The sequence below is a fragment of the Pipra filicauda genome, unplaced genomic scaffold, assembly GCF_003945595.2.
Source record: "Pipra filicauda isolate LSUMZ 115617 unplaced genomic scaffold, ASM394559v2 scaffold149_size4050908_pilon, whole genome shotgun sequence".
Taxonomy (NCBI): Eukaryota; Metazoa; Chordata; class Aves; order Passeriformes; family Pipridae; genus Pipra; species Pipra filicauda.
The window spans coordinates 1,349,375-1,373,342 of NW_024103984.1; the positions used below are offsets into that span (position 1 = coordinate 1,349,375).

A 23,968-nucleotide genomic window follows, 5' to 3' on the forward strand; every position below is an offset into this window, starting at 1 on the left:
GTTTAACACCTTTGCTAATGATGAATTAATTTTTTTTTAAAAAATAAAAATGTTATGGAAAACTTTCGGTGTTTCAGGTTGAAACTTTCGCTGGCGCAAAAAGCTACTTGTTATAACTGCTGGAGGGAAGGCACATGTGGGCAGTTAAAACACTTCATTTGTTTTCGTGGTTACACTCGTTCTCCTTCAAGGCCATCAGCAGAAGGTGCCATCTGGCAAGGGAACTCCTCCTTCTCATTGCACATCTGAGAACTTCCCACAAATGAGATTTCAGCTAATTAAGATACTTTATTCCCTTATGGGGATTTAAGAAGAAATACATACCTTTAATCTCTTGTGTTTTCTTCTGAGTTGCATGTTTTTTTGTTCAGTTCTAGAAAAGAAATGTATTTACTGAACTTAGCCTTTTGTATGCTTGCAGTTTGCATATATACAATTAAAGATTTTTCTACAATTTATTCAGAATTTATATATACACCTAACAAATCTAGTTGGGTCTGTGGCTCTTTCATTGAAAGTTGTGACATAATTTGAGGGTTAGAATTATGAGCTCTTGCTGAATGACACTGCTCTTATGCTGATGGCTTCCTTTATTTTGTTGGGTAAAGATGGTGAAGTTACTTTTCAGGTGTAGCTGCTTATGGTCGGTGTTTGTATCTCTGCAGTGTCTGGAAGGTCTTGTTGGTCAAGATATTGGACATACAGTAGGTGACTGATCTGAAGTGACTGAGCTCATCCTTTGTGCTCTATGGATATTTGCTAGAATCTGTAAAATGTAAATATTTCTGTCAGTAATATGAATGGGAAAAAAGCACATCAAGTGGGTAATGCACCAGTGAATTCAGGTCAGTTTTTGTAGCAGATAATTGCAGAAATTGAGGAATTTGTGTCACTTGAGTAAATTAGAATGAGGATTTTAAAATTATTTCTGTGATCAGTAACCCGTTCTGGCTTTTCAGCAATTTTCAGGATCATCTCTTAGGTGAGGTTTTTTTTAATTGATAAATTTATTAACTTAAAAACTACATTAATAAATTACAGTTTCTTACTGTTTGTCATCACCTTACTTTTAAGTCCAGAGGATGAAAAAGGGAAATAAGCACAATCCTTGTCAAAAAGTGTTTGCAAATTTATGTGAATTTGTAAAGTACTCTTGTAAAGTAAAAATACTTTATAATAATTTATAGTACTTTATAATACTTATAGATATACTATATACTTTAAAGTAAAAGCACTTATAAATAAAAGTATAAACCTATCATTATGAAGTTGTAGGGCAAGGGAAACAGGATGGCTACTGATAATTAGGGCTGGAATGTCTCCTGTTAATTAGGGCAAGAAGTTTTTTAGTTTATTATAAAGTAGTTACAGGCTTGATATTTGCCTTAACTGCTACTTAGGGTACCCATCTTACAGCTGACTGGGTTTCAGCTGGTAGTGTACCATTACTACTGTAAATCCTGTGTAAAATAGGGTAGTTTCTTCTGCTGTATGAGCAGCTGGAGGAAAAAAGAAAGCAGGAAACAAGCCAATGGTCTGTGCAAACCTACAGACCAGTGATAGCAAATATGCTCGTAATAAATTTTACTCTGCTTCATGGGTAGCCAACAGAGGCATATTGCAAAATGTTATCTGGAGATAAAGGTGAATACTCAAGTCTAATGTTTCAGTCAGTTTTGATAGACACTTACCAAGTACTTGTTTGCTGTTATCTGATTTTAAATTTTCATAGACAGAACAAATGCACTTGCAGTGGTTTCAAACTACAGATTTAAAATAACATGCATATGTTTTAGAAATCTAGTGTGTTATACTTTTCATATATGTGCATTGCAGTGATGACTATGGTGTTTAAAGGGCAGATGTACATTTCATAATGATTTAAAAAGATGTTTTATTTTTAGATTTGCAAAAAAAAAAAAAAAGGTAAAAATAGCATACAGTCATCTTGACTCTATTTAAAGCCCTCTCAGTTATGGCAATTGTGTTTGCTGACAGTTCCACAAGAAAAACCTCTTTCTGAGGGGCAAGTCAGTTACAGAAGATCTACATGTGGAGTAAAGTCTACTTAAGGTTAGTTTATGAGCTAGTAATGGCTCTCAAATGAGCCTACATTTTACTGAAATTAAACCCAGAAGAGGTAATTACATCATTCAGTCTGATTTACTATCTATTACAGGCCACTCAGTGTTGTCCAAATTTCATCTTGCCTGAATATTCCTGCTCTCAGAAAATGAAAATGTGACTGTTGTCAGAGAGCAGCAGCAGACTGAATTGTAATAATGGTCTTATGGCAGAGGAGGAATTGCTCCAAGTACATTTCGAGGTTGTGAAGGAGGGAAGAGGGATGGCCATGCAGACCCTAATGGTAGACTTGAGAGGGCTGCTGTAACCATCTGGCACTTCCTGAAGTGATTTCCACTGCTTCCACTTCAGAAATGTTTGACCAGAAAAAACCAAACACCAGGCAACCCCCCCATTTTCTCTAGGACCCTTCTGCATTGGGTGTCTGCATACATGACCAGATGCTTGCTGGTTAATAAAAAAACCAGCATGAAGGCCATAAAATAAATGACCCCTCACTTTTTCTGCTGTCTGTGAGATTACATATGATCTGTATCAAGACAGCCACACCAGAGAAAGCCCTCTCTGTAAGTGCAGCTGTGCTAGCAAAATTGTGCTTTTGTTGGTAATGTTTATTTATCAACAGAATTTCCCCAGGGGCAGGATAGGCTATGTTGACAAGAGCACAGCTTTGCTGGTGTCATGTCTTCCACAGCAGGAATACTTTGTTGTATTTTTGAGTTTATTCTGGCAAAGACTTGTGATGGGAATGTGGTCACAGATAAAAGTGCATGCCCTTTATCCTTGGAAGCTGCAATCCTCTTCTGCGTGCAGCTAAAGCCAGCTCAGCAGCTCATGTGCTGCCAGCAAACAAGTGCTTATCTGACACCATATAAGGCTGTAGTTGAGGAGGAAAATGATGAAAAACATTCCACAATAAACTTAGACTGGCAGATTAAATATGGCACAGAAAAGCTTAGATACAGATTATTTTTTTCCTTATTTAATTTAACTGACAGTATTTACCCCCAAAATAAGTTTTTACGGTTAATTAGAAAAAAATGACTTGTGTATATAGATGTGCTAAATGATCCTGTCCCAGAATAATAGCCTTGAGGATATTGATGCACACAGGTTTGGTTTTGTGTTTGGTTTTTTTTGTTTATTTTTTTTTGGTTTCTGTTTGTTTGCTTTGTTTTTTCTTTCTTCTACTTACTACTGTTAAAAACAAGAGATAATCACCTTTAGGATACAAAATTGTGCAAGTGTTGGGAGGTCTTTGGAGATATGGTGGGGAACTGGATATCACAGGGAGGAGCGTATTGAAGAGGAATTATGATTGTGAAGATGGATTTGTATCGGAGTTTTAACAAGAGGTGAGATGCAGTGAAGTGCTTAAAAAAAATAAATATGATGCTGCAGGAGAGAGACAGACTCCTCTTTTCCTTAGTATACTGCTTGCATCTTTGCTGTCCTCCTGTCCTCTAATCTTTATAATATAATAGCATACTGAGTTGGTGCAGTATGTTACATTATAGGTGTAGTCCAGCTTCAGTACCCATTAGTGGCCTAAATCTGATTTCCAAACTGTTCCCTGCCTGGTGGCTATTGCTTTTGGCTGTCCCCATCTTCTGCAGACATCCCTTTCCCCAAACCATCAGCAGCTGAGAGAACTGTGAGTTGACATGAGAGGTGCTGCAGCTTTTGCCTCAGTTGCTTGTTGCTTCCTTCAGGAGGAGTTGGAAGCACCCCTTATGTTATATTTACCCCCACGTGCAGCCAGCTGGACCTCACTGAACTAAATGGTAGGTGATTTATTAGCATTTTGCAAAGATATTGGGAGTTTTCTGCAATATGATTAAGTATCTAGTAGTCTTTATGTCTTAGGGCATTGCAGTACCATCTGTCAGAGCTTATTCAGTGTAGTTCTCTAGCTTAATTTTTTTTTTCTAACATTATGCCTTTCTCGTAGTAGCCGTTCTTTTGTAATGCATTGCAAAAACAGCCAAGCATTCTGTATGTGTGTTGTGTAGGATCTGGTTTCCAGGTGAGCTGGGTCAGCTGGTAGGTGACTCATGATGCACAGAGCACTTGTGCTGTGGGGCTGGCACATATGTGAAACCTGAAGTATAGATGGGAGCAAAGTGCACATCATTTTATGGAGAAGGATTAATAAGATTTTCAGGAAAGAGGTTAAGCTTGAGGTCATTTCCTTCCTCTTCTTATGCTTTTGAATCTCTGCCAGTGAGATGGGTGAAAGGATTTATTTTTGTCTTTGAATGCTTTGAATTTCAATGATGCCTTTACTTTGAATACAGAGAAGTGGAATTCCACTTTATTCCTGCTATTGTAGTGTCATATGTCTGAAAAAACTACTTGTATTTTTCTTTCAATATCTTTGTGTCTTGCATTCTAGTTGATTAATCCTTGGAGCTGCTGATGTGCCTTGAAATATCACATTGTGTGAGGGCATATGGAGGTGCTCTGATCCCCATGCTGAACTGTTAGTGTACATAGAGAAGGGAACAGAATGTAGTAGTATAATTTTTGGAAAAAAAAAAAGAAATAGTCAATCTTATGGCTAGTGTGTGAATTAAAGCTATGTATGAAAAAGAGAGCAAGAATTTCCCCACCCTATTAATTTAAATTTCAGTAGCAAAAAGGTTTCATGGTTTAGTATTTTGATGGGTTGTATGGTATGGCTTTTATGCTCTGCTTCTGCAGCTGAAGTTGGAGCGAAGTGCTAGAGAAGTCAGTGTTATTCCCGACCATCCTGTCAGTCACAGGTACAAAAATTAATAATTTCTCTTGCTGTGTAAAGTAATAGAGTGCAATAGAAGTCAGCAGCATGTTTGTGGTATGTACTGGGTCATGGGGGGCACATGAGGTGCTTCTTGCCCACAGCTCAGGGGCAGTAAGTGAAGGTATGTAAACCTTAAATTTGGTTGTGCAACAGAAAAAATTGCTGCTTTGCAGTGAGGAACAAACACCTCTTTGTTTTTGGACCGTAGATCATGATATTAATTATGGTAGATGATGATGATTCTTCACTGCAAATATAGCAGGACTGTGTAACCAGAAGGCCAAGATTTGTGTTCAGGTTGGAGTTCAGTGTTGTCCTGCACCCTCTGGCAGTGCACAGTTACCTTCAGGAAGAGCCACAACAGCTGCTTCTCTCCAATCTGAGGCTGTAAGAACATCTGTTGTACCGTTCTCTGTCTCTTTTCTGTTCTTGCTTTTCTCAGCTGAGGATCTGTGTCTTATATTTTCATTACCTTCCAAGTTTTCCGTGTTCTGAAGAGTAAAGACAACTGTGATAGCATATAGTAGGATCTAGTAGCTGCTTAGGCAGCTTTTAAGACTGTTCTAGAATTTTATTCTCAACTTTTTCTGGGGTGCTCTGTTGGCATTCAAGGAAGAACAGTTTCCAGCCATTTAGTACACAGCTGTGTGTTAAATTTCTCTAACATTAGTCCAGTTCTGGTGTTATTTCCCCCTCTGTCCTTTGAAAATACAATGCTAGAGGTTCTCATGAAAACGTAAGCAATACAGTAGCTTTCAGTTCTTCATTAGCAAAGAGTCCATCTTAATTTCTTTGACTGGAACCATTTTTTGGAAAATCTTCAAACCAAGTAAGAGCAGATACTTCTGTAAGAGGTGGAGGCTTTTCTCCCCACCCCCTGGTGGGTTTTGTTGGTGGGTTTTTGTGGGTATTTTTTTTTTCCCCTGTAATTTGAGTATTGCTAGAAAACCAAGATTTGCTTTGAGATCTTGAACCTGGTACTGTACAAGTGTGCAATTTCATGAAATGTGTGCTGCAAAAGACTCGATCTACAGACCACGGACCAGATACCTTTAAGTACCCTTTTTGTTCTTGAAGGGGCTGCTTCAGCACAATTTGGGTTCTTGCTGAAAGTTGGAGTAGTTGTAGCATCCACCAGGAGGCCTGTGAGCAGTCAGAGCATCTGGCAGAACCAAGCCTTGTCCAAGCCCCTGTGCTGAGGTGGCATTTACCAACTTGAAAGAGGAGAGGTAGTAATAGAAGCTCTCTGGCACCTGCTTATCCTCCTGCTCAGGAGTGCCCTGTGCAGAGTTATCCTGGGTTAAAGGCAGCTCCGTCCCAGCCAAATGTCACGGAGCAGTCTCGTCTTCCCTGAAATAACTGGATTTGTGGGGAAGTCATGCGGGAGAGCAAAGTACTGTGTAAACAAAAGCCAGCACTTCCAGTGAGCTCCTGCTGTGCTCGTTGCTGTGGCTGCCTTGCCGTCATTTCTAGGATTTAACCATCCTCCTGTTTACATCAGCCCGCCCCATGCTGCGGGGCTGTGGCCGTGCTTAGGAATCCTCCCATGGACAAGGCAAGGAAGGAAGTGGAGGGAGGATGGGGCTTCGGCATCCTGTACCCTTCGGAGGGGAGTGGCTGCAAATAGCTGAGCTTGAAGGACGTAAGACCTTATGTGTTTTAACACGGGCTGTTGGAACCTAGATAAACCCTTGATTAAAGGAGAAGAGGCAGATGATGGTGTGTAACTGCTGGAAACTACTGCAGAGTTTGAGAACATCCTTCTGAAACCCTTTCCTTCAAATGACAAGAGGAAGGGAGAGGACAGACATGCCTCGTGGAGCTGAGATTATGCAACAGTGCTAATACAGAGCTAAAGCCTCCAAACTTGAGCTGCACAAGCTGGGTGCGGAAGGCAACTTCTGTAGAAGATACCGTTTGTGATTGGGAACAAGGATGCTATTTTCAGTATCCATCCTGTAAAACATTATTGTTTTTTATTCTTCAGTTTGTTAATTGGGCTCTGATGGAGGAATGCAGTTTAAGATCCACAGGCATCCTTTGGAATGGCCAGGTAAGGCTAGAAGGTACAACTGAGTGTTGATCATTAATTTCAGCAATGTACTGCATAGACGGGTGCTGTCTTTCATGAGAAATATTCTGGCTCCACCAGATAACCTGTGAACTGTTCACAAACTGAGATGGGGAATTCTGAAAATCACAGAACATAAGCTTTGGTGTAGTGGGTTGACATTTGTTTGTATGGTACTAACTGATATGTAGAGTATTTTAAAGGGGTTGACATAATGTGATTTATTATAGTAATTGCTTGCAGTGGAAACCCTGTCTTGAAATTGTTTATTTATTTGCTGGCTTTCTAGAAAAGGTGATAAAATTTTTCTTCTCCTTAAAATGTGTCCTGATTCAGTTTTCAATTGATTTTAAGCATATTTTGTGTATAAGAAAGAAATTTATTTAGTTCATTATTTCGGTAAACACTGTGCTACTTCTTTAATGATTACCCGTAGATTTTTATTTTTAGTATTTCTAGAATTAAAATTATCAGAGGTTAACAAAGCGAAAATGTTGCTGTGTTACAAACTTTCTCAGTCAGTTGCTCAAAATCCACAGCAAGTACGTTTTGGAATGTTCTTGCTAGTCTCACATTTTGGTGACAGTCTGTTTTACTGCTTAGAAGTCTATGCTCACACCAAAAAGCAGAGTGCAGTTACTGGCATTGAGATTGAGGTTTTGGAAGTAATGCAGTAAAATGCATGTAAATTTTTTGTTTTACGTCAGAAATGCCACCCTAGAGATTTCCTGATGGTTGGCTCAAAATTAAGTTCAGAAATATCCTCTGATGCAGATTAACCAAAAACCTGTTACTTTCTTAAAGACTAAGTGAAATGGTGGAGTAAAATAGGTGGAGGATGGCCATCCTTGATATCATGTTTATGAGAGAAACTCGTGGCAAATCCATGAATCTCAGCTTGAGACGAAACCAGATGTAGCCTTACTGTCTACCAGCCTCCCAGCTCCACTGATACACACTGTAGGAGAACACCTGACAAGAGAAATAACATTAGACTGATGCTTTGAAAGCTTCCTTGGGCTGAGTACAACCCCCCCCACCACCTTAATAACTGGATGCATTGCTTGCATCATCTTCAGCGCTCAAGAATTTAATGAAATTAAACTAAAATGCTAAAGAAGTCAGCATTTTGACAATCTGAACTTAATTTAAAATTTTAACAGTACAAACACCTCAAAAGATTTTGTGTAAAGCGTTTTCCTGAAAGGGATGAAAAAACAGAGATTGGCATGTAAGTCCTAAATAAGGATAACAGAATTATGCAGGGATACAATGATGTTACCAACGTGATTGATCTTTCCTGAGCTAAACTGCATGGATTTTTAAAGTGCTGTGAGTTAGAAAACCCATATATGGTAGTAAAAGATGAAAATTGTAAAGTTGTGTATCATTAAAGCCATTCACTGACAATCAGAATCTGTTAACATCACCTTCTCTCTGAGCTCTGCACGTGAACGTCTTTATAAATGTATTACAGAAAAGAGATCAGTATGCAAAAGTTTGAACCTCTTAGATTGCTATAGGGAACTTCTAAATTTTATCCTATGCAGTAAGCAAGTGACGTTTCCACACCAGGAATTTGTGACTTCTGTAATGTCTTTTGAAGAATAAATATCATTTGTATTCATGGAAGTGAACCTTTTATTACTTAACCTAACACTACTGACCACTGAAACTGGGACCAGAAGAAGCCTGATGGTTTGATATGACTAGTCTGTGCACTGGGACTGTAAGGCTTGTTTCAGATAATTAATCTGTGGCAGTTCCTCTTTATCTGTCTTATGAAAGACTGTATCTTTATTTGTTGCTGTAAACTATGCAAAATAACTCTGTGAGGTGATTGATTTCCAGTAGTTTATCCTTTTTCCTAAGACAGAAATAGTGAAAGATATAGAACACAATGAACAAAATGTGATCTCCTCAGAAGCCTCCTGATCCTTGATGTCAGATACTGGCTTAGCATGGCTTTCAATGCTCCTGTAACATCCTCGTGCACAACTGGGAGTAGCAGTTGATAGAACAGAAGGTTGTGCTGCCATTCAGCACAAGGCTGGAAAATGGGCAAACAGAAATAACCCCTGACATTGGGAGGGGCTGAGGGCTGGCCATCTAGAAATCATTTTTGCAGAAAGAGACCTGGAAGTTCTGGAGGACAAGAAGTTGAGCAAGAGCCAACGGTGTGCCCTGGTCACCCACTGGCATTCTGGGCTGCATTAGGAAGAGCCTGAGCCAGCAGGTTGAGGGAGATGGTCCTTCCCCTCTACTCAGCATTGATGAGACACATTTGTGTGCTGTGCCCAGTTCTGGACTACCAGTACAGGGAAGGCATGGGCATAACTGGAGCTTCTTATGGCTCTTACTCTTTTTATGGGCGTCATTTTACTGTTAAAAACTAATTCTATAAAAACAATACCTTCTTCTTCCACTGCACTGTTCATTCATTTATCCAGTACTTTTTTATTGCTTTTCACGTAACCTAGATGTGTGGCATTGACACATGTCAGAGGGAGTTGCATCCTGTAGCTGGATTCACTGTTGCATGAGGGCAGAGCTGTGAATGCAGGTGGAGAACTACAGTGTTGACATGGAGGGCTCAAGCTGTGGGTATTGTGGGCGCTGTTGGTGTCTAACTTAACTTCAAGGATGTTGTAATGATGGTGAAGCCTGAAAATGGGGAAAAAATAAGTACAGCTCTTAATGCCAGGTTTGGCTGATTGCTTGGCAGTTAAATAAAGAAAACATTATTACTCAGAATGCGTTTGCTTTACAGTGATTTCAAGGAGCACTACTCAGTGTCAAGTTCCACACAGTGATACATTTACTGCTTACCCACTTTTCATTGTAGAACATTGTCTCAAATGCGCTGATTTGTACAGGGGTTGCAGCTCTCAGAAGTTATGCCCTGTAATATTCTATGTCCGAGAGTTACTGAAGACACAAAGATATCTTGCATTGTTTAATTTCTTTCAGAAGTGTAGACTCACTAGACAAGATACTGATGCAGTAAGACAGTATTTTGTTGCATATTTTATGTTCTGGGAAGGGATATTTATATCTACTCTTTGGCCCAGATTCTAGAACAACTGCCAGTTTCAGAAACAGCAATGATTAATGTGCTAAAAAGGGAATAGAACTGCGTAGAATTGAAGTTCCCTATGGAATGTATATATATAGTGTTTATGTGTATATACATACACACGTATGTTTTGGTGAGGTGGAGAAATGAGGGAGTGATAATTCTGATGTTGCTTTTTGTGCTCTCAAACACTTCTCTTTTTTTGTCAGTATTTTTGTCAGTATTGTGTACTTTAATGTTTTCATGCTATGCATTTTTTTTCCTCTTCAGTTTCTCTTTTTAAAACCCATGAACTGAGGTTTGCAGTTATTTTTCCATAGGTATTAGTAATGTAATTTTTCCCCTATGTGAATAACATCATAGAAGTAGAAAAAAACCATCTGTTTCAGAAAAAAATCAAAGCTGACCAAAATAAATTCTATAATTTGAGTTGATTGCTGACAGGCAGTGGTCTGTCAGTGTTTTCCATCCCTCTGTCTCCACCACCTTCTGTTGCAGTGGCAGTGTGCCTGTGGGCAGTGTATCAATGATTTAGTCTTCATTGCTGCAAAGGAGTCTGTTTCTTAATGTAAGGGCTGAAAACCCAGAGACTTCTGTAAATTTATTTTATTAAATAAGGCGAAAGAAAGTTTTCTGCATTCTTGTAACTACCAGCTCAGAATTCAAGACTCAGTTCATGGAGGACCTTTTCCGAAGCTCACTAATGTCCCTGTAAACATTACCATTGACTTTACTTAGTAACTGACTAAAAAAACAAAGAACAACTGCTTGTGCCTTATTGTTGGAAATCTCACCATTAAAAGGCATATTTCATTGCTTAACAGTTCCTTCATTTGTTGAACTAGATAAGAATAAAAAGTATTAATTTTTATGGTTATAATATATCTAACATTTGCCCTTCTTAAAATTATGAACAGACTCTTCTCCAATTGATTAAATAGAGAAATGCAGGACTAGAGCATGTTAGGTGAGGTGTTTATTGTCATCAATACATCTTCATTTACACAGATGAAATGAGAATGCTGAATAGTTTAGAACTCTGTGTTTCAGATAACTGGAATTTTTAAAGAATCTGCTTGGTTTCGGTAGAGGTGTTTTGGATAACCAAGTTTTTGTATAGTGGACCAAAACAGTCACTAGTGTAGCGCTGCTGGAAGTTAAACGGTATCTCATGGTTTGCCAGGGTTCTGTCTGGAAGATAATAGGGCCTTGGGTTAGGAAGGCACATTAAAAAATAAAAAAAGAAAATAAATTCATCAACAGTGTATTGTTTTGGTTAGAGTGTCACTGCAAACTGCATAGAGATTTTTCTTAAGGCCTGTGGCGTGGTTATACGGGCTGTATGTTCAGCGTTCCTCTTTATATAGCTTTGAAAAAAACCCAAAAGCATGGGTGAGGTACAGCTTTGTTTATGCCAAAAGTTTTTTTCTGTAATGGGGAATAAATATGCATGGTTTAAGATTTTACTGCCTGTGTGCCTGATTTTATAGCGTGTACAGTTTATGTGCCATCACGTTGACTCCACACGAAAAGTTAAGCCTGGGGGTATTACAAGCTTGAGGACCACAGGTGTTGGGAGAACCCTCCTGTCCCTTCTTGTTGTCATTGAGATAATTATGAAACTGTTCTGGACCTGTCATGACGTTAAGGTGTTCAGACCACAGCTTTCTAAAAATTCTCAAAGTCACCCATGCCTGGAGGCATAAAAATGTCAGTAGCTTTCCATGGCTGCTTCTTGACTTTCCAGAGCTCTCTGAGGTTTTGGGCAGTGTGTGAGTTACTGTTGAGCAACCACAAAAGCCCAGCATATGTCTGGTAATGCTGTGCATGTCAGCTTGGTGGGATGTGATGTAGAGATTGCAGTAACCCTGGTTCAGTGGAGTCACCATGTATACGCTGAGGTGAGCAGTCAGAGTGAAAAGGAAAAAGAGAAGCTTTAGTGTAAGTTTGTATTTTTAAGATAACAGTAAGAAAGCTGCAATTGTTTCTTATTCCTCCATAAATAGTGTATGGATTTCTGATATGTAGGTGAGAGTTCTGTAATCTTCTGTGGGATTTCCTACCAAAGGGCAAAGGAATGTGCTTGAAAGGATAGGAGCTTCATGCACAAAGCCCCACAGTAGGCTCAGTTATTAGTGAAGAATTTTAAAATTGCAGAATGCATTCAAATGTATACAATAAAGCAGGAATTTATATTTTTTTGAGTTAAGAGTAAAGAATATCCAGTACCACTGGAAAGAATTAGGATGTTGTATTTGAGGTCACAGGTAAAATTGTCTAGTTAAGAAACAACTGCCAAAAGGCATTGGTATAACGTTACAATGCACACTTCCAAAGAACTTCCTGTACAAAAGAATTCAGTTGAATTTATGTCAGCTTTGTCTGTGTCATCATAACTAACCTTCGTGCCTTTCAAGCAGCTTCTCACCCTGATTTTCTTTCATTAATACGGCTTTCTGGGTGTCTGAATACAGGCTGGTAAATAAAAAAAGGCCCTAAGGACCATGTTTGTTACTGTTAGGATAAAAATCTTGATTTCAGAGGGGAAAATACTGATGTTGCTAAGCTTCTCTGCAGGTACTGCTTGTTTTTCTGTTCTCTTTTGAATGTATTTTGCTGAATCTCTCATTTCTAGCTCTGGTTTACCAAGTGACAGTTCTGCACTTTGGGCCTCTAACTTGATTACTTACAAGTCCACGCTTCCTAGCTAGGGAATGAATGCTAGATTTTTCACATCACAGAGCAGGACTGGTGTATAAAACAGTGCAGTAACTCTGTGATGAGGTTTCTGTCAGCTCTACACTCCCAACAGCCTCTCTGTTGAGTTAGTGAAGTTTGGGAATTTAATACTGTACCTTGGCAGGTCACCTCTTACAGGAAACCATATATTTACTTTGGCTGTGTGTATGTCTGCTCCCTCTGCATAAATTGATCTAGCAACTGTAAAAGAGAAGCCATTTATCTTTTGCCAGTTAGTTTGATTTATTTATTTAGTAAAAGTAGTTTTTTGTGTCTGAGCCTCTTGAAACGGAGAACCAAGAAAGCTACTATTATAAATACTACTTGCTGAAATTATTTTTTTCCTTCCCTTTTTCAGATGAGAACTCTCCAGCCAATTTCTGGGATTCCAAGAATCGGGGAGTGACTGGCACGCAGAAAGGACAGATTGTATGGCGCATTGAACCTGGCCCCTACTTTATGGAATGTGAGTACTTATTTATCCAGTGCGTATTCCAAGGCAAGAGTGCCTTTGTGTCAAGGCAAGTCTACGGCATGGCATTTGATATCCATTTCATCAGTCCCTCTGATAAACTAAGGGAATTGATTGTGTTGCCCTAAGGGGCAGCATTTTCCAGTGTTTTTCCTGGACATTATAAAAATGGAGTTGATCTTAGATGTACATTTGTACTCTAGGGATGTTCTTAGCATGTTTCAGTTTAAGGGAGGAAGAAATTGCCTTGTGCAGTGTCATATACTATATACACAGTGAAAGTTGAAGTCTCTTCCCAAAGTAGCTTCAAGTTTCAGCTGAACAAGTATTAATGGTAAATGCATGTGGAGGAGAAGGTAACGATGTAGTAGTGCTTGCTAATGTTTGTTAGTATGAAGGGTAGATTTGTCTCTAGGAAGTGCCAGCCTCATGTTCAGTTGCATCAGAATTTCTCAGCTGTAGATTTGTCGTGCTGGGAAATCCACTGGGCAGTTTGGAAATACTGAGAGTCTCTATATGACTGAAATAAAAAGTCTTCAGTTGGAGTCTGTAAGGACTATCAGTAGCCAAGCTTCAAATCAGAGAGCTATGCCACTCCCTTAGACAACTGGGATTTATAGGAAGCTAAGCTACTCTGTTCTGTGCTATTTTTTTTCTTTGTTTTTTTTGCTTTTTCATGAAACAGAGGTATCTTACCATTTGAAGTACATGATCCCCTAAAGAAACTGAGGTTCAAATCCTAGGATGTTGTATCAGAGCTTGCTGGAAACTCTGATGTGCCAAGCATCAAAGTGGCAATCAGTCCCAAAAGAGCTGTGAGTTGCTCTACCACCTGTTTAGCCTCACAGTAATGAATCTTCCTGCATAAGTTAAAAGAAAAAAAATACTCCCACTCTTCACTGTACACTGCAGTGCTGCTAACTGTAGGTCTTGGCAGAAATTTTTATTCTAATTAACTGATATGACAGCACTACATGTATTTCAAGAGGTGTTGTATACTCTGTACTAAAAATAATTATTAAAGCTTCCTGTTTCTAGAACTCATCAGTGCATCTTGCCAAGTACCCTATGTGTTACACAACACACTTTATAATAAAAAAACCCACTTAAATAGGATAAAATTTAATTCCATTTCAGGAGTTCATTACAGGAAAAAATGATTGAACTGAAGATAGTGATCAAGAAAATAGTAAAGATAATTAACTGTCCTGTGCCAAAGACAGTGGTATATTAAAGCAGATTAAAATGTCTGTTAGTAAAATTCATTGCCTCATCTTTCTTGTACATATACTCCATCAGTATTGTTGCCAGTAGGGGCAGTTTGACTTCTAAGATGTTTATATCTTTTAGCTGGTTATGCGTTGCTCCATTATGTATTGAGATGAGGCTCTCAAACAACATTTTCAGTTCATGTGAGTAACCCAAACTAATGCTTCAAGGACTAGTAGTTTGGACTTAAAATCAGCTGCAAATGACTTTGCACTTTGCAACCAACTGCACCTCACAATCAGCTGACAGAAGGAGTGCAGGATGTATGTTCTTTGATCATGGTTATCTTCACTAAGGAGCAGTTCTGCTGCCATACAATGAAAAAGAGACAAGCAATTATGCAGCACCTGAGAACTGTAAAAAGGAATGTTTATGAGCATATGTTGCTATAGCACATAGTATGGACGATAAATATGTCTCCAGTGACACTTGTATTTCTAGTGAGAGGCCAAAAATTATCTGCATTTCTGATTCCACTTTTTAAACTAGAGGGCTCCACGGATATGTGACTGTGTTTGCTCTGCAAGGCTTTTTCTTGTAGCTTATAGGTGGTGAAGCAACTCTGATGCAACTACAGGCAGCTGCTCTTTTTTTTTTTATTTTCTTTTTTATTCGTGAGATCCCTAAATCCCGGCTCAGGCAGACACAGCAGGTGGCTGCGCAGTTCAGGTACAGCCACAGTGTTACTGCGGTGCAGCACCAGGCCGGGTGTGGGAAGAGCTGTGCTGTCAGGGTGCTCACCATGCTCTGCAGACACTGTCACTGCCCACCCAGCCCGGGCCAGCCACAGAGACAAACTTAGCTCCCCTGTTGGCCTCTTTCTTCTGTTGCGGTGCAGATATAATTTGTCACTCAGTGTAGCACTGCATGTGATGCTACTGTCATAGCAAGAGGGAGAAACAAATGAAGAGGCTAACGTTCCCAGGAAATGTGTGCCAGATTATTGAATATAAGGTATTTCTCTATTAATCTGCCATTATTTTCCAAATTTGGGAAAGAACTCTAGAACTGTAGATTTCTTGTTTAGAAATATCTTTGCTGAGAGGCAGAATATGTCAGATACAGGTCATGGTACATAGGGTTTGTCATATTTATTCCTCACAGTAATTACATGCAGCAGACCATTAGCAATGTCCCTGAATTTTTGAAGCAGCAGCTCCAGTAAGAGGCATGGACAAAATATGTAAATTAATCAATTTAAAATCATCTGGAGACTAATCACAGCATAGTAATATGGGTTGCATCCAACCTCCTGCTCTCAAACTGGGACCAACACTTGACCTGCCTGGTCAGGTGTGGTTTATGAAGCACATTACTGAAAACCCTCAAAGACAGAGATTTTGCAGATTCTGTAAGTAACCTTTTCCAGTGCTGCATTATTGTCCCAGTTAAAAAGATTTCTCTGGCATCCAATATGAATGGCTATAGCTTAAATTTGGGGCCATTGTCCCTTTTAAAATCTCTGATAGAATGGGAAGGAGTTGAGATAGTAACATTTATTTTGCCTCAACCTAGTCTTCACCAGACTAAACAATGACAGTTCCTTTAGCCTCTTCTCGCAGGTCACATTTTCTCCATCCCAATCATCTTTGTAGCCCTTTGCTCTCCACTCTCCATGTTCTCTGTGCTCTTGAACCTAGGGACCCAAAGCTAGACAGAGTATTCCTCACCAGTACCAATGCAGAGGGGGACATTACCTTCCATTTCTCCACTGGTCACACACCTTTTAATGTATCCTGTGAAGTGATTTGTTTTACTTGCGGTGAGAACACGTGCTGGCTCGTATTCAACTTGGTAGTCATCCTGAGCCTAGTTCCTTTTCAGCAGGGCTGCAGCTTTGCCAGTCTGTTCAGAGGCTCTGGCGATGACTGGGATTGCTCCACCCCTGGTGTAGACACTTGCAAGCCTCTTGAACTTGGTGACATTGCTGTTGACCAATCCTCTACCTATTGCTTACGCTCTTAGGGATAGAGAAGCTCCAGGAGGCTGATGGAAAGCTAAGTATGGAACAAAGGTAGAGCTGGACTCCCATCACTACAGTGTTTTCTGGATTGCAGCTGTTTTATGTTTGGAGCACGGACAGTACTTAATTGCTACCACCTATACACTGCAATACCTATATGATTGCAGTTTCTCTGCTCTACCTCTACACAAGGAGAGAGGAAGAATGTTTGCTGCAAGCCTCAGAAGCACTGAGCCAGCAATAAGGACCGATGATACTTGTTAACAGAATTATGCTGAACAACTGCTAAGTAACCACAATAATCCTTTAGGATTTACAGTCGAAATTGGCCTAAAGTTGTCGCATCTTTTTGGCAAGAATGGGAACGTAAGTTACTAATGTTGAATGATGAGTTGTGATCAGTCAGCGTGCACAGCGTGCACTTATCCCAAAGACTGTGGATGTGGTTTTCCCCCAGCAGTGCCAGAGCTTAGGGACATTACTTATCTTTCACCAGTCACATCTCTGGAGGGTGAAATGCAGAGGATTATAGCATCACTAACAAGCCATATGCAAACAAATCTCATGCAGAAGGAGCATTTCCATTTTAATTGCGTTAATGTTAATCAGTGGGAGTCAGCTGGGTTAGGCCTAAGATTCCTTCTGCAAATTCCTTCTGCAAAAAGATTTGTATCTTTTAAGAAAAACATCTTATGCCTTAATTTGGGAAGCTGTTTTTCCGCGAGCATAATTGTAAATTTATTTATAGTTTCACCAAGGTCTGTCAAATTTTTGCTTATGTTTAAAGATAGGTCTTGGATAAGCATTTTTCTGAATTTTGTATTACTGTGTGTCCTCAGTATTGTAACTCAATGTTAAGGTCATTTAATTTATTCCTCTTAAAAATCCCTCCCCGTGGATTCAGCATCTTCTGTTTTTTTTATTCAAGAAAGTGGCGTGTAAAGGCATAGTTTGCGATCTGTTCTATTCACATCAAACAACCTGCAGAAAGGGTGGGGGAGAGTCTCATCTTCATGCTAAAAACAGACATTAATTCCCCTCAAAGCATCCAAAATTAGCAAAACAAGGATGATCAAAGGAAACTCTATTTGCTTTAGACAAAAATCAACACAAAAATGCTGTAGGATCTACCCTGAGAAGGGAGAATCAAAGGAATCAACAGTGGCGTAATGAGAAATGAACTTAATGTATTCCAGAAAGACAAGCAGCCTCTGAAGGGAGTGGCTGAGGAAGGGGAGGGGGGGGGAAATTATACAAAGGAGAAGGAAAATACTTGCAAAATACAAAGTCCAGTTCACCATCAGGAACAGCTGGTGTCCTTAAGCTGTCACCTCGAGACACAGTGAGTGGCTCTGAACTGCAGGTGCTCCTCTTTTTTTTCTCTGGGGAAGGAGAAGAAGTGCTATATAGGCATGAAAGGGAACTCAGTCATCTTAGAGATTCAGGAAGGTGAATCTGAGAATCAATATGCTTTATATACTCTTTCCTTACATAGTAGAGGTGGCTTTCAAACATCCTGCTCTGAGGCTTGCTAAAATGTGAGGGAAGGAAAACAATGACTCGCTAGATGGCTCCCTCAAGTTTTTTACCCCGTAAACTACATAAGGATTGCTAAACACAGCCATAGAGTTTTCATCCTTCTCCTGTAAAAAGAAACAGGTTCAAGGAGTATTATTCTGAACAGGTGGCAATAGTGTGGAAGTGCACAGTTTAATGCTTTTGCATTTGGTATGATCATCTGGTATTTAGCATGGCATCAGGCTGTTCAAGTCTCCCTTCCTTGGGATGTCAGGGCTCCCTTGGGACATTTTAGTGGAGACAGAGATGATGGTGATGGTATTCCTTATGGAGAACAGGGCTAGCAGAAAGACGGAGTGAAATGATCCGTAAGAAGGCTGGTGATAGAAAAAAATATATGAAAGGAAGCTCGAGTTTTACTTAGGACTAGTTGGTAACAGCTGCTGCTCATTCATAATCTGCAGTTTCTAAGTCAGTTTTCTGCAATATGGGGAAGGACAGGTTGTGTTGGAGATGCCATGGGAGGGAGGAGATTCAGCATAGTACAGTCACTGCCACACAAGAGGTAACTGTTGCTTATGCATTTCCATATGTGTTGTGCCCATAAGTTAAAGGCTGCATGTGTTCTAGTAGGTAAAACAGGCCAGGGGCTATTTTCTGCAGCTGTGAGCAAGTGCCATTGTTACTTGCAGCCATGCAGCCACCCCTTCCCCTGTGTCAGGGGTCACCACTCCGCAGTATGTATGGTTGTGTGCTCATGCTTGAGTCTCTGCCATGCCTGCTTGGTTTATTAATATGGACTTAGGCCAAGGGTCTGCTTTGAGACTGTGTTGGCCTTGTTAATTACAGTATCCACAAGAAACACCTTCACCTACTTTCCCTTTGTTGTTATTTATAACCTTGATGTCATAGTCATTACTGTGAGTAGAATAGAAATATATTGATTTGCATATATTTTCTCTACCAATGCTATGGCTTTATGTCTTGAGCAGTAATCCAGAGTGGCAGCTGTTGGGATTTATCCAGAGACTGCCAGTCTTGTCACATCAATCATTTCCAAATCACCCCTGGGATGTTTGTGGTTAAATTACTTCTGGTGCCACACTGTGATACTTGGATGCAGTGACTACACAGATGCTGTGTGTTTTGTGTTTAAAATCTCATGTGTGTGGCATAGAATCAGAGAATAGTTTGGGTTGGAAGGGACCCTTAAAGGTCTCTAGTCCAATGCCACTGCAATGAGCAGGAACATCTTCAACTGCATCAGGATGCCACTCAGGACAGGGTTGGCTTTCTGGGTTGCCAGAGCACGTGGCCAGGTCATGTCCAGCCTCTCATCCACCTGCACCCACGGATTCTTCTCGGCAGGGCTACTCTTGATCTATTTATCCCCTATGAGTAAGAGCATGAGTAGACTATAAGACATATTCAGAAAATGTGGTAATATGTGGTAATATGTGTTTGCATTGCACTGGAATGTTACAAATGAGGTTTTGTGAGGAGTGTTCAGTCCCTATTTCCATGAAATTGTAACTTTTGCAGAAATAGTGTATGAGGACTGGAATTGCAATACTTTGTAGCTAGCAGAGCAGACTCACAGCTCTTTTTTGCAAAAAACTGATAGATATCGAAGGGAAAAAATATCAATTAAATAATTAAACTTTATATACTTTTAGCTTTTAAGGACTGCTGTAGCAGAGTTGTTACTAGAGATATAAACAGTGTTTAGGTTTTATTAATGGTTATGACCAAAATGGTCAATATCAGTGAATGTTCTATGAATGTAATTCATTACTTTTATGCAATCTTTGTTTTTTACCATTTAAATTAAATTCTGTAAAGGTCATGGTTTTCTCACATGGAATTGTTCTGTGCCTGGAACATTCATCTGTGTAGTGCCCTGCAACCAGTGCCCTTTCAGTGTTCTATCTGGGGACTCAGGGTTATTGTCCCTACTCTATTTATAAACATATTCACTGAGTTAGAAATACTTCTATTATTCTTCTGCTGTTTTTATCTGTTGTCTCTTAACAGCTATTTTTGAGTATCACAACTGAAACAGGATCAAGTCTTGTATTTTTTACATTCGTGGCAAGCCTTGTTGACTTCCTTAAGCACATAATACCCCCAGTGTTTTTTTTAAAGGTTAGACTATAATTAAATGCTTTGCCAAATTAGAGCAGAATAGTCAGTGCTCATGGCTGTAAATAAGGATGTCTCAGAGTGATGGCAAAGTGAGCGGGGCTGGCAGGGATGGGTAAACTCTGTTACCTCCCATTTGTCCAAGTAGTTTCCTTTGAAGCAGTTTAGATGGAGAGACCACTGGGACATAAGCATTTTCTGTTATTGATCCTAATTTATCTAAAAAACTTTCTGCGAGTCTGCTCAACTCACTTTTTAGGTGGTTTTCTTATCGTTCCTTTTGTAAAACAAATTCTGTGATACACCTGCTGAGAGAGATGGCAAGTACCTGGAGGCAGCCAGCTTTGGCCCTTGCATTCTGCTGGTGTGTTTGTTACTGCCCAGTAGGAAGTAATTGAAAATGTACATGCTTAAAGTGATGCAGAGAAGAGAATGCTTAATGTCCAAACAAAACGTAGAGTTTGCTGAACTGTCACTGTTGCTAAGGAAAAGAAGTTCAGTTGGCAGGACATGCAGAGCACTTCAACATTCCTGCAGTTGTCTGTGAGGTGTTGGATTTCAGATGGGAGACAAATGGGATTTAACACTGTCCCTTTTCCGTGGATTACATTTCCCTTTATAGCTTTGTAAAGCCTGAATGTGAGTGACTTAATTTGTTCTAGTGGCAAAGTTTTCTTAAATAAGTTTCGCAGAACATGCTCTCTTATTTTTCTGATGAGTTCATGTGCTGTCAGCTTTTTCCTCATTGAATGTTGGAGGAGATATGTTTCTATCTGCAGAGAGCCGCAGGTTCAGCCTAAGTAGGTTCTGGGCATCTGGGCAGTTGCAATGTCCAGGAAGTATTAGCTGCTGGCCAGGTTCCATACAGTTAACTGGGAGCACTGTTGGCCTCCACAGACTGTTGTAACCCAACTAGGATTGGACTTGTCTTTTGGAGGTGTCTCTGCCCATCCCTTCTCAATGCAGCGTGATTCCACTTCCAGTATGGGCGTTTCATTTGACTAGGATCTGTCTGGAGCAAACTGTTCTTACAGCAAACACGTTTGCTTTCCTGCATTATCAGTCTTCTGGAAAGAATGCATTCTTCTAGGATTGTGTTCATGTGTTTATGTATTCTTAGTGTCTTTGTTTCACAAAAGCATTATTTTGATGGGCAAAGGTAAAGTATTAACGGCAGTAAAAAAGCAGTTAAAGTGGGGAACTTTGGGAATTAGTGATGTTTTAAAAGCAAGCTATTATTTAGTGTAAGCTGATCTCTTTAGTATTGAAGAGGCAAGAGTATATGGTCCATGGAGGGAACAGCGCTGTAATTTCATGCAGAAGTTCTTTTGAAATTCAAATGTCAGTGTTGGAGTCCCAGAAACCTTTACTGATTCCAACATTTTTATGTAATAGACCTGAGCTATAAAACTATGGTTATAAGATGGTAACAGCTATTAGCTTTTAAAGAGGATTATGGTTGTACAGAGTGTTGTGATTAATGATCATATATATCACTTTTTATATGGCCGTGTGATAATTTTTAAAGAATTATAGATCCCCCACTTTCATTTTTGGCTTATTTTTAGATGAAGAAGGAATTTATTGTGGTCTGTATGATGTCTGGAGGAATGTCAATTACAACAGGGCATGTGTAGTATCAAGAATAGAGTAATTTCCACACCACCACCCACCCACCTGAATGAAAATATTTTTGTGTTCTGAAATGTCATATTTAGTTTAGTGATACAGCAAAAGGTCCTGTGGTCAGGTACAGATGTCTCTCCTTTGCTGGGTTTACTATTAACTTTTTCATTAAGGATCACATACAAAGCAATTTAATTAACCTGTCGAGGAGGAAAAAGTAGGTTAAAAAAAGAGAAGTGCCAGTTTTCGCCTGAAGGAAACACATGAAAGCAAGGTGGCAGGAGAAATGAAAGAAACTGGGAAAAACACTGTCAGTGACTCACATGCTAACGTGCATTTATAGTATGCGACAGTTCAGAGGAAGCCTGTGTATTAATGTGGTATTGAACTCAACTCTCAAAGCATTGAAGTTCTGTTTGCAGATAACTGAACTTACTGTTTCTGAAGAGGTCTGTATATTTATGGGGCCTTAGAACACCTCTCAGTTTACCACTTATAACTATCAGGAACAGCCACAGATAGCTATTTTCAATATATCTGGAGCTCAGGAATCCATCAGTCATCAAGAAAAACCTCTTCTAATCAACTTTTTGTTCTGATAACACAGTACAAGACATGTCAAAAAGCTAGATTCTCAGCTGCTTTGAACTGACAGGGCTCCTCTGAGATTTCTTCTTCTGTTAACATTAACTGCAGCTTCTAGCATTGATAGCTATGAAAAAGAATCACTTAGCTGCCTCTTATCCTATGATGGGTTTATATTATTGCTGTGTATAAGATCCAGTCTTCAAAAAGCCCATGTTCACTTTGACAACATCTGCATGCATGTGGTGGGTAGCTTATTTTTCAGTTTTGTGCTGAATTTCAAGCCCGGCTTCTCCTGTGTTAATCCCATTGACACAATGCAAACAGCAGATCTGCTGTTCCTCTTGCAGTGCTTTATAAAGCCCAAACTAAATCAGTGCTGCTTCTGTTGGGAAGTGGGAGAAAAAGTCTCCATGTTGTGTTTTTAAGTGCTCTGCTCTTTCTAAATATTTCTAGCAATTAGTCCTGAAGTTTGATTGTTTTTGTTTGTTGGTTTGTTTTGGTTTGTTTTCTTTGTTTGTGTTCGTTTGGGTTTTAATTTAGCATATCTGAAAGGGACAGTCAAATCTATTTCTTGACTCAAACGTTGTTTTCCTCTATCACCAGCCATATACAGCTATTGAAAAGTACTGTATGCTTGTAGAAGTCATTGAGGGAAACAAAAATGAGGATGCAAAACTTGTAGCATTGCATTTCAGCCTTCAGATGAATGTACCTGTCAGTGTAGTGAGAATATCTGTCCACCCTCACATTACGGACTGTCTATGGATAGAACCAGCAGCTGATAACCTGTCCATTGCTGGGTTCTGTTCAGAAGTGATGAATTGAAGGAAAATAGTCAGTGACAACAGACTGGATAAATGGCAGCTCCAGAAACTCTCTGAAAAATAAACCTTAGGTTGCAATAAAAGTAAGCAAGATAGCTGGAAAATGGAAGTCTTGGTGGAATAGTTTATTATCTTACTATGCTTTCATGTAGTCATAATATGTTCTCAGTGTTAATAAGAGGTGCTCCAGACTTGAGTTCTGGTTACTTAATATATGCATTTTACAGTGTGGATAGTCCAACACTTGGTATAAATCCTGTCAAATTTTGCAAGTGCTGAAACTTCAGTTTTACGCGAGCTAGAAGTTCTTGTGTATCAGTCTAGATATAAGCATTTGCTCAGTTTGGAAAGAAACTGCAGGTCCTGACCCATAACTTTTAGGTTTGATAAACCTTTACAGGTGATCAGAAATCCTGTCTGCATTTTGAATTTTGCTGTAAAGCTTGTGGTAAATAGAACATGTTTTGTCTGTGTGTGTGAACTCATCTGTGAGGAGGAGGAAGTGGGATCAGCAGCTCCTCCACCTCCTGATTCCCTGGAGGCACTGTCAGACTCCTTTGAAGAGTTGTTCTGAGGTGTCTCCTCTTTGTTCTGGGAGGAAGATAGTAAATAAATGTTGATCTGTAACTGCAGCAAATTTAAAAATAAATAATCCTTTTTGGCCGAGCAGGCTTGCAGGGTGGGTTTCTGATCCTTCTGAGTAGGGATAAGTAGTATTTTATCTTGCAGTGATGAAATACCTCAACCGTCAAGGAATCATGCCATATGTATCTCAAAACCTTATACAAAATATTGCACTTTTGTACTTCAGGG

The 23,968-nt window shown here is 39.5% G+C and overlaps 1 protein-coding gene across 1 annotated transcript in view; it reads left to right on the forward strand.

The window, feature by feature from the left end:
- The window catches only part of HECW2 (HECT, C2 and WW domain containing E3 ubiquitin protein ligase 2), a 155,378-nt gene that overhangs the window by 65,945 nt on the left and 65,465 nt on the right, over positions 1 to 23,968 (forward strand). The window contains exon 3 of the mRNA XM_027730643.2: positions 13,112 to 13,219. Within this exon, the coding sequence (XP_027586444.1) occupies positions 13,112 to 13,219 (108 nt within the window). The remainder of the gene's footprint in view (positions 1 to 13,111; positions 13,220 to 23,968) is intronic.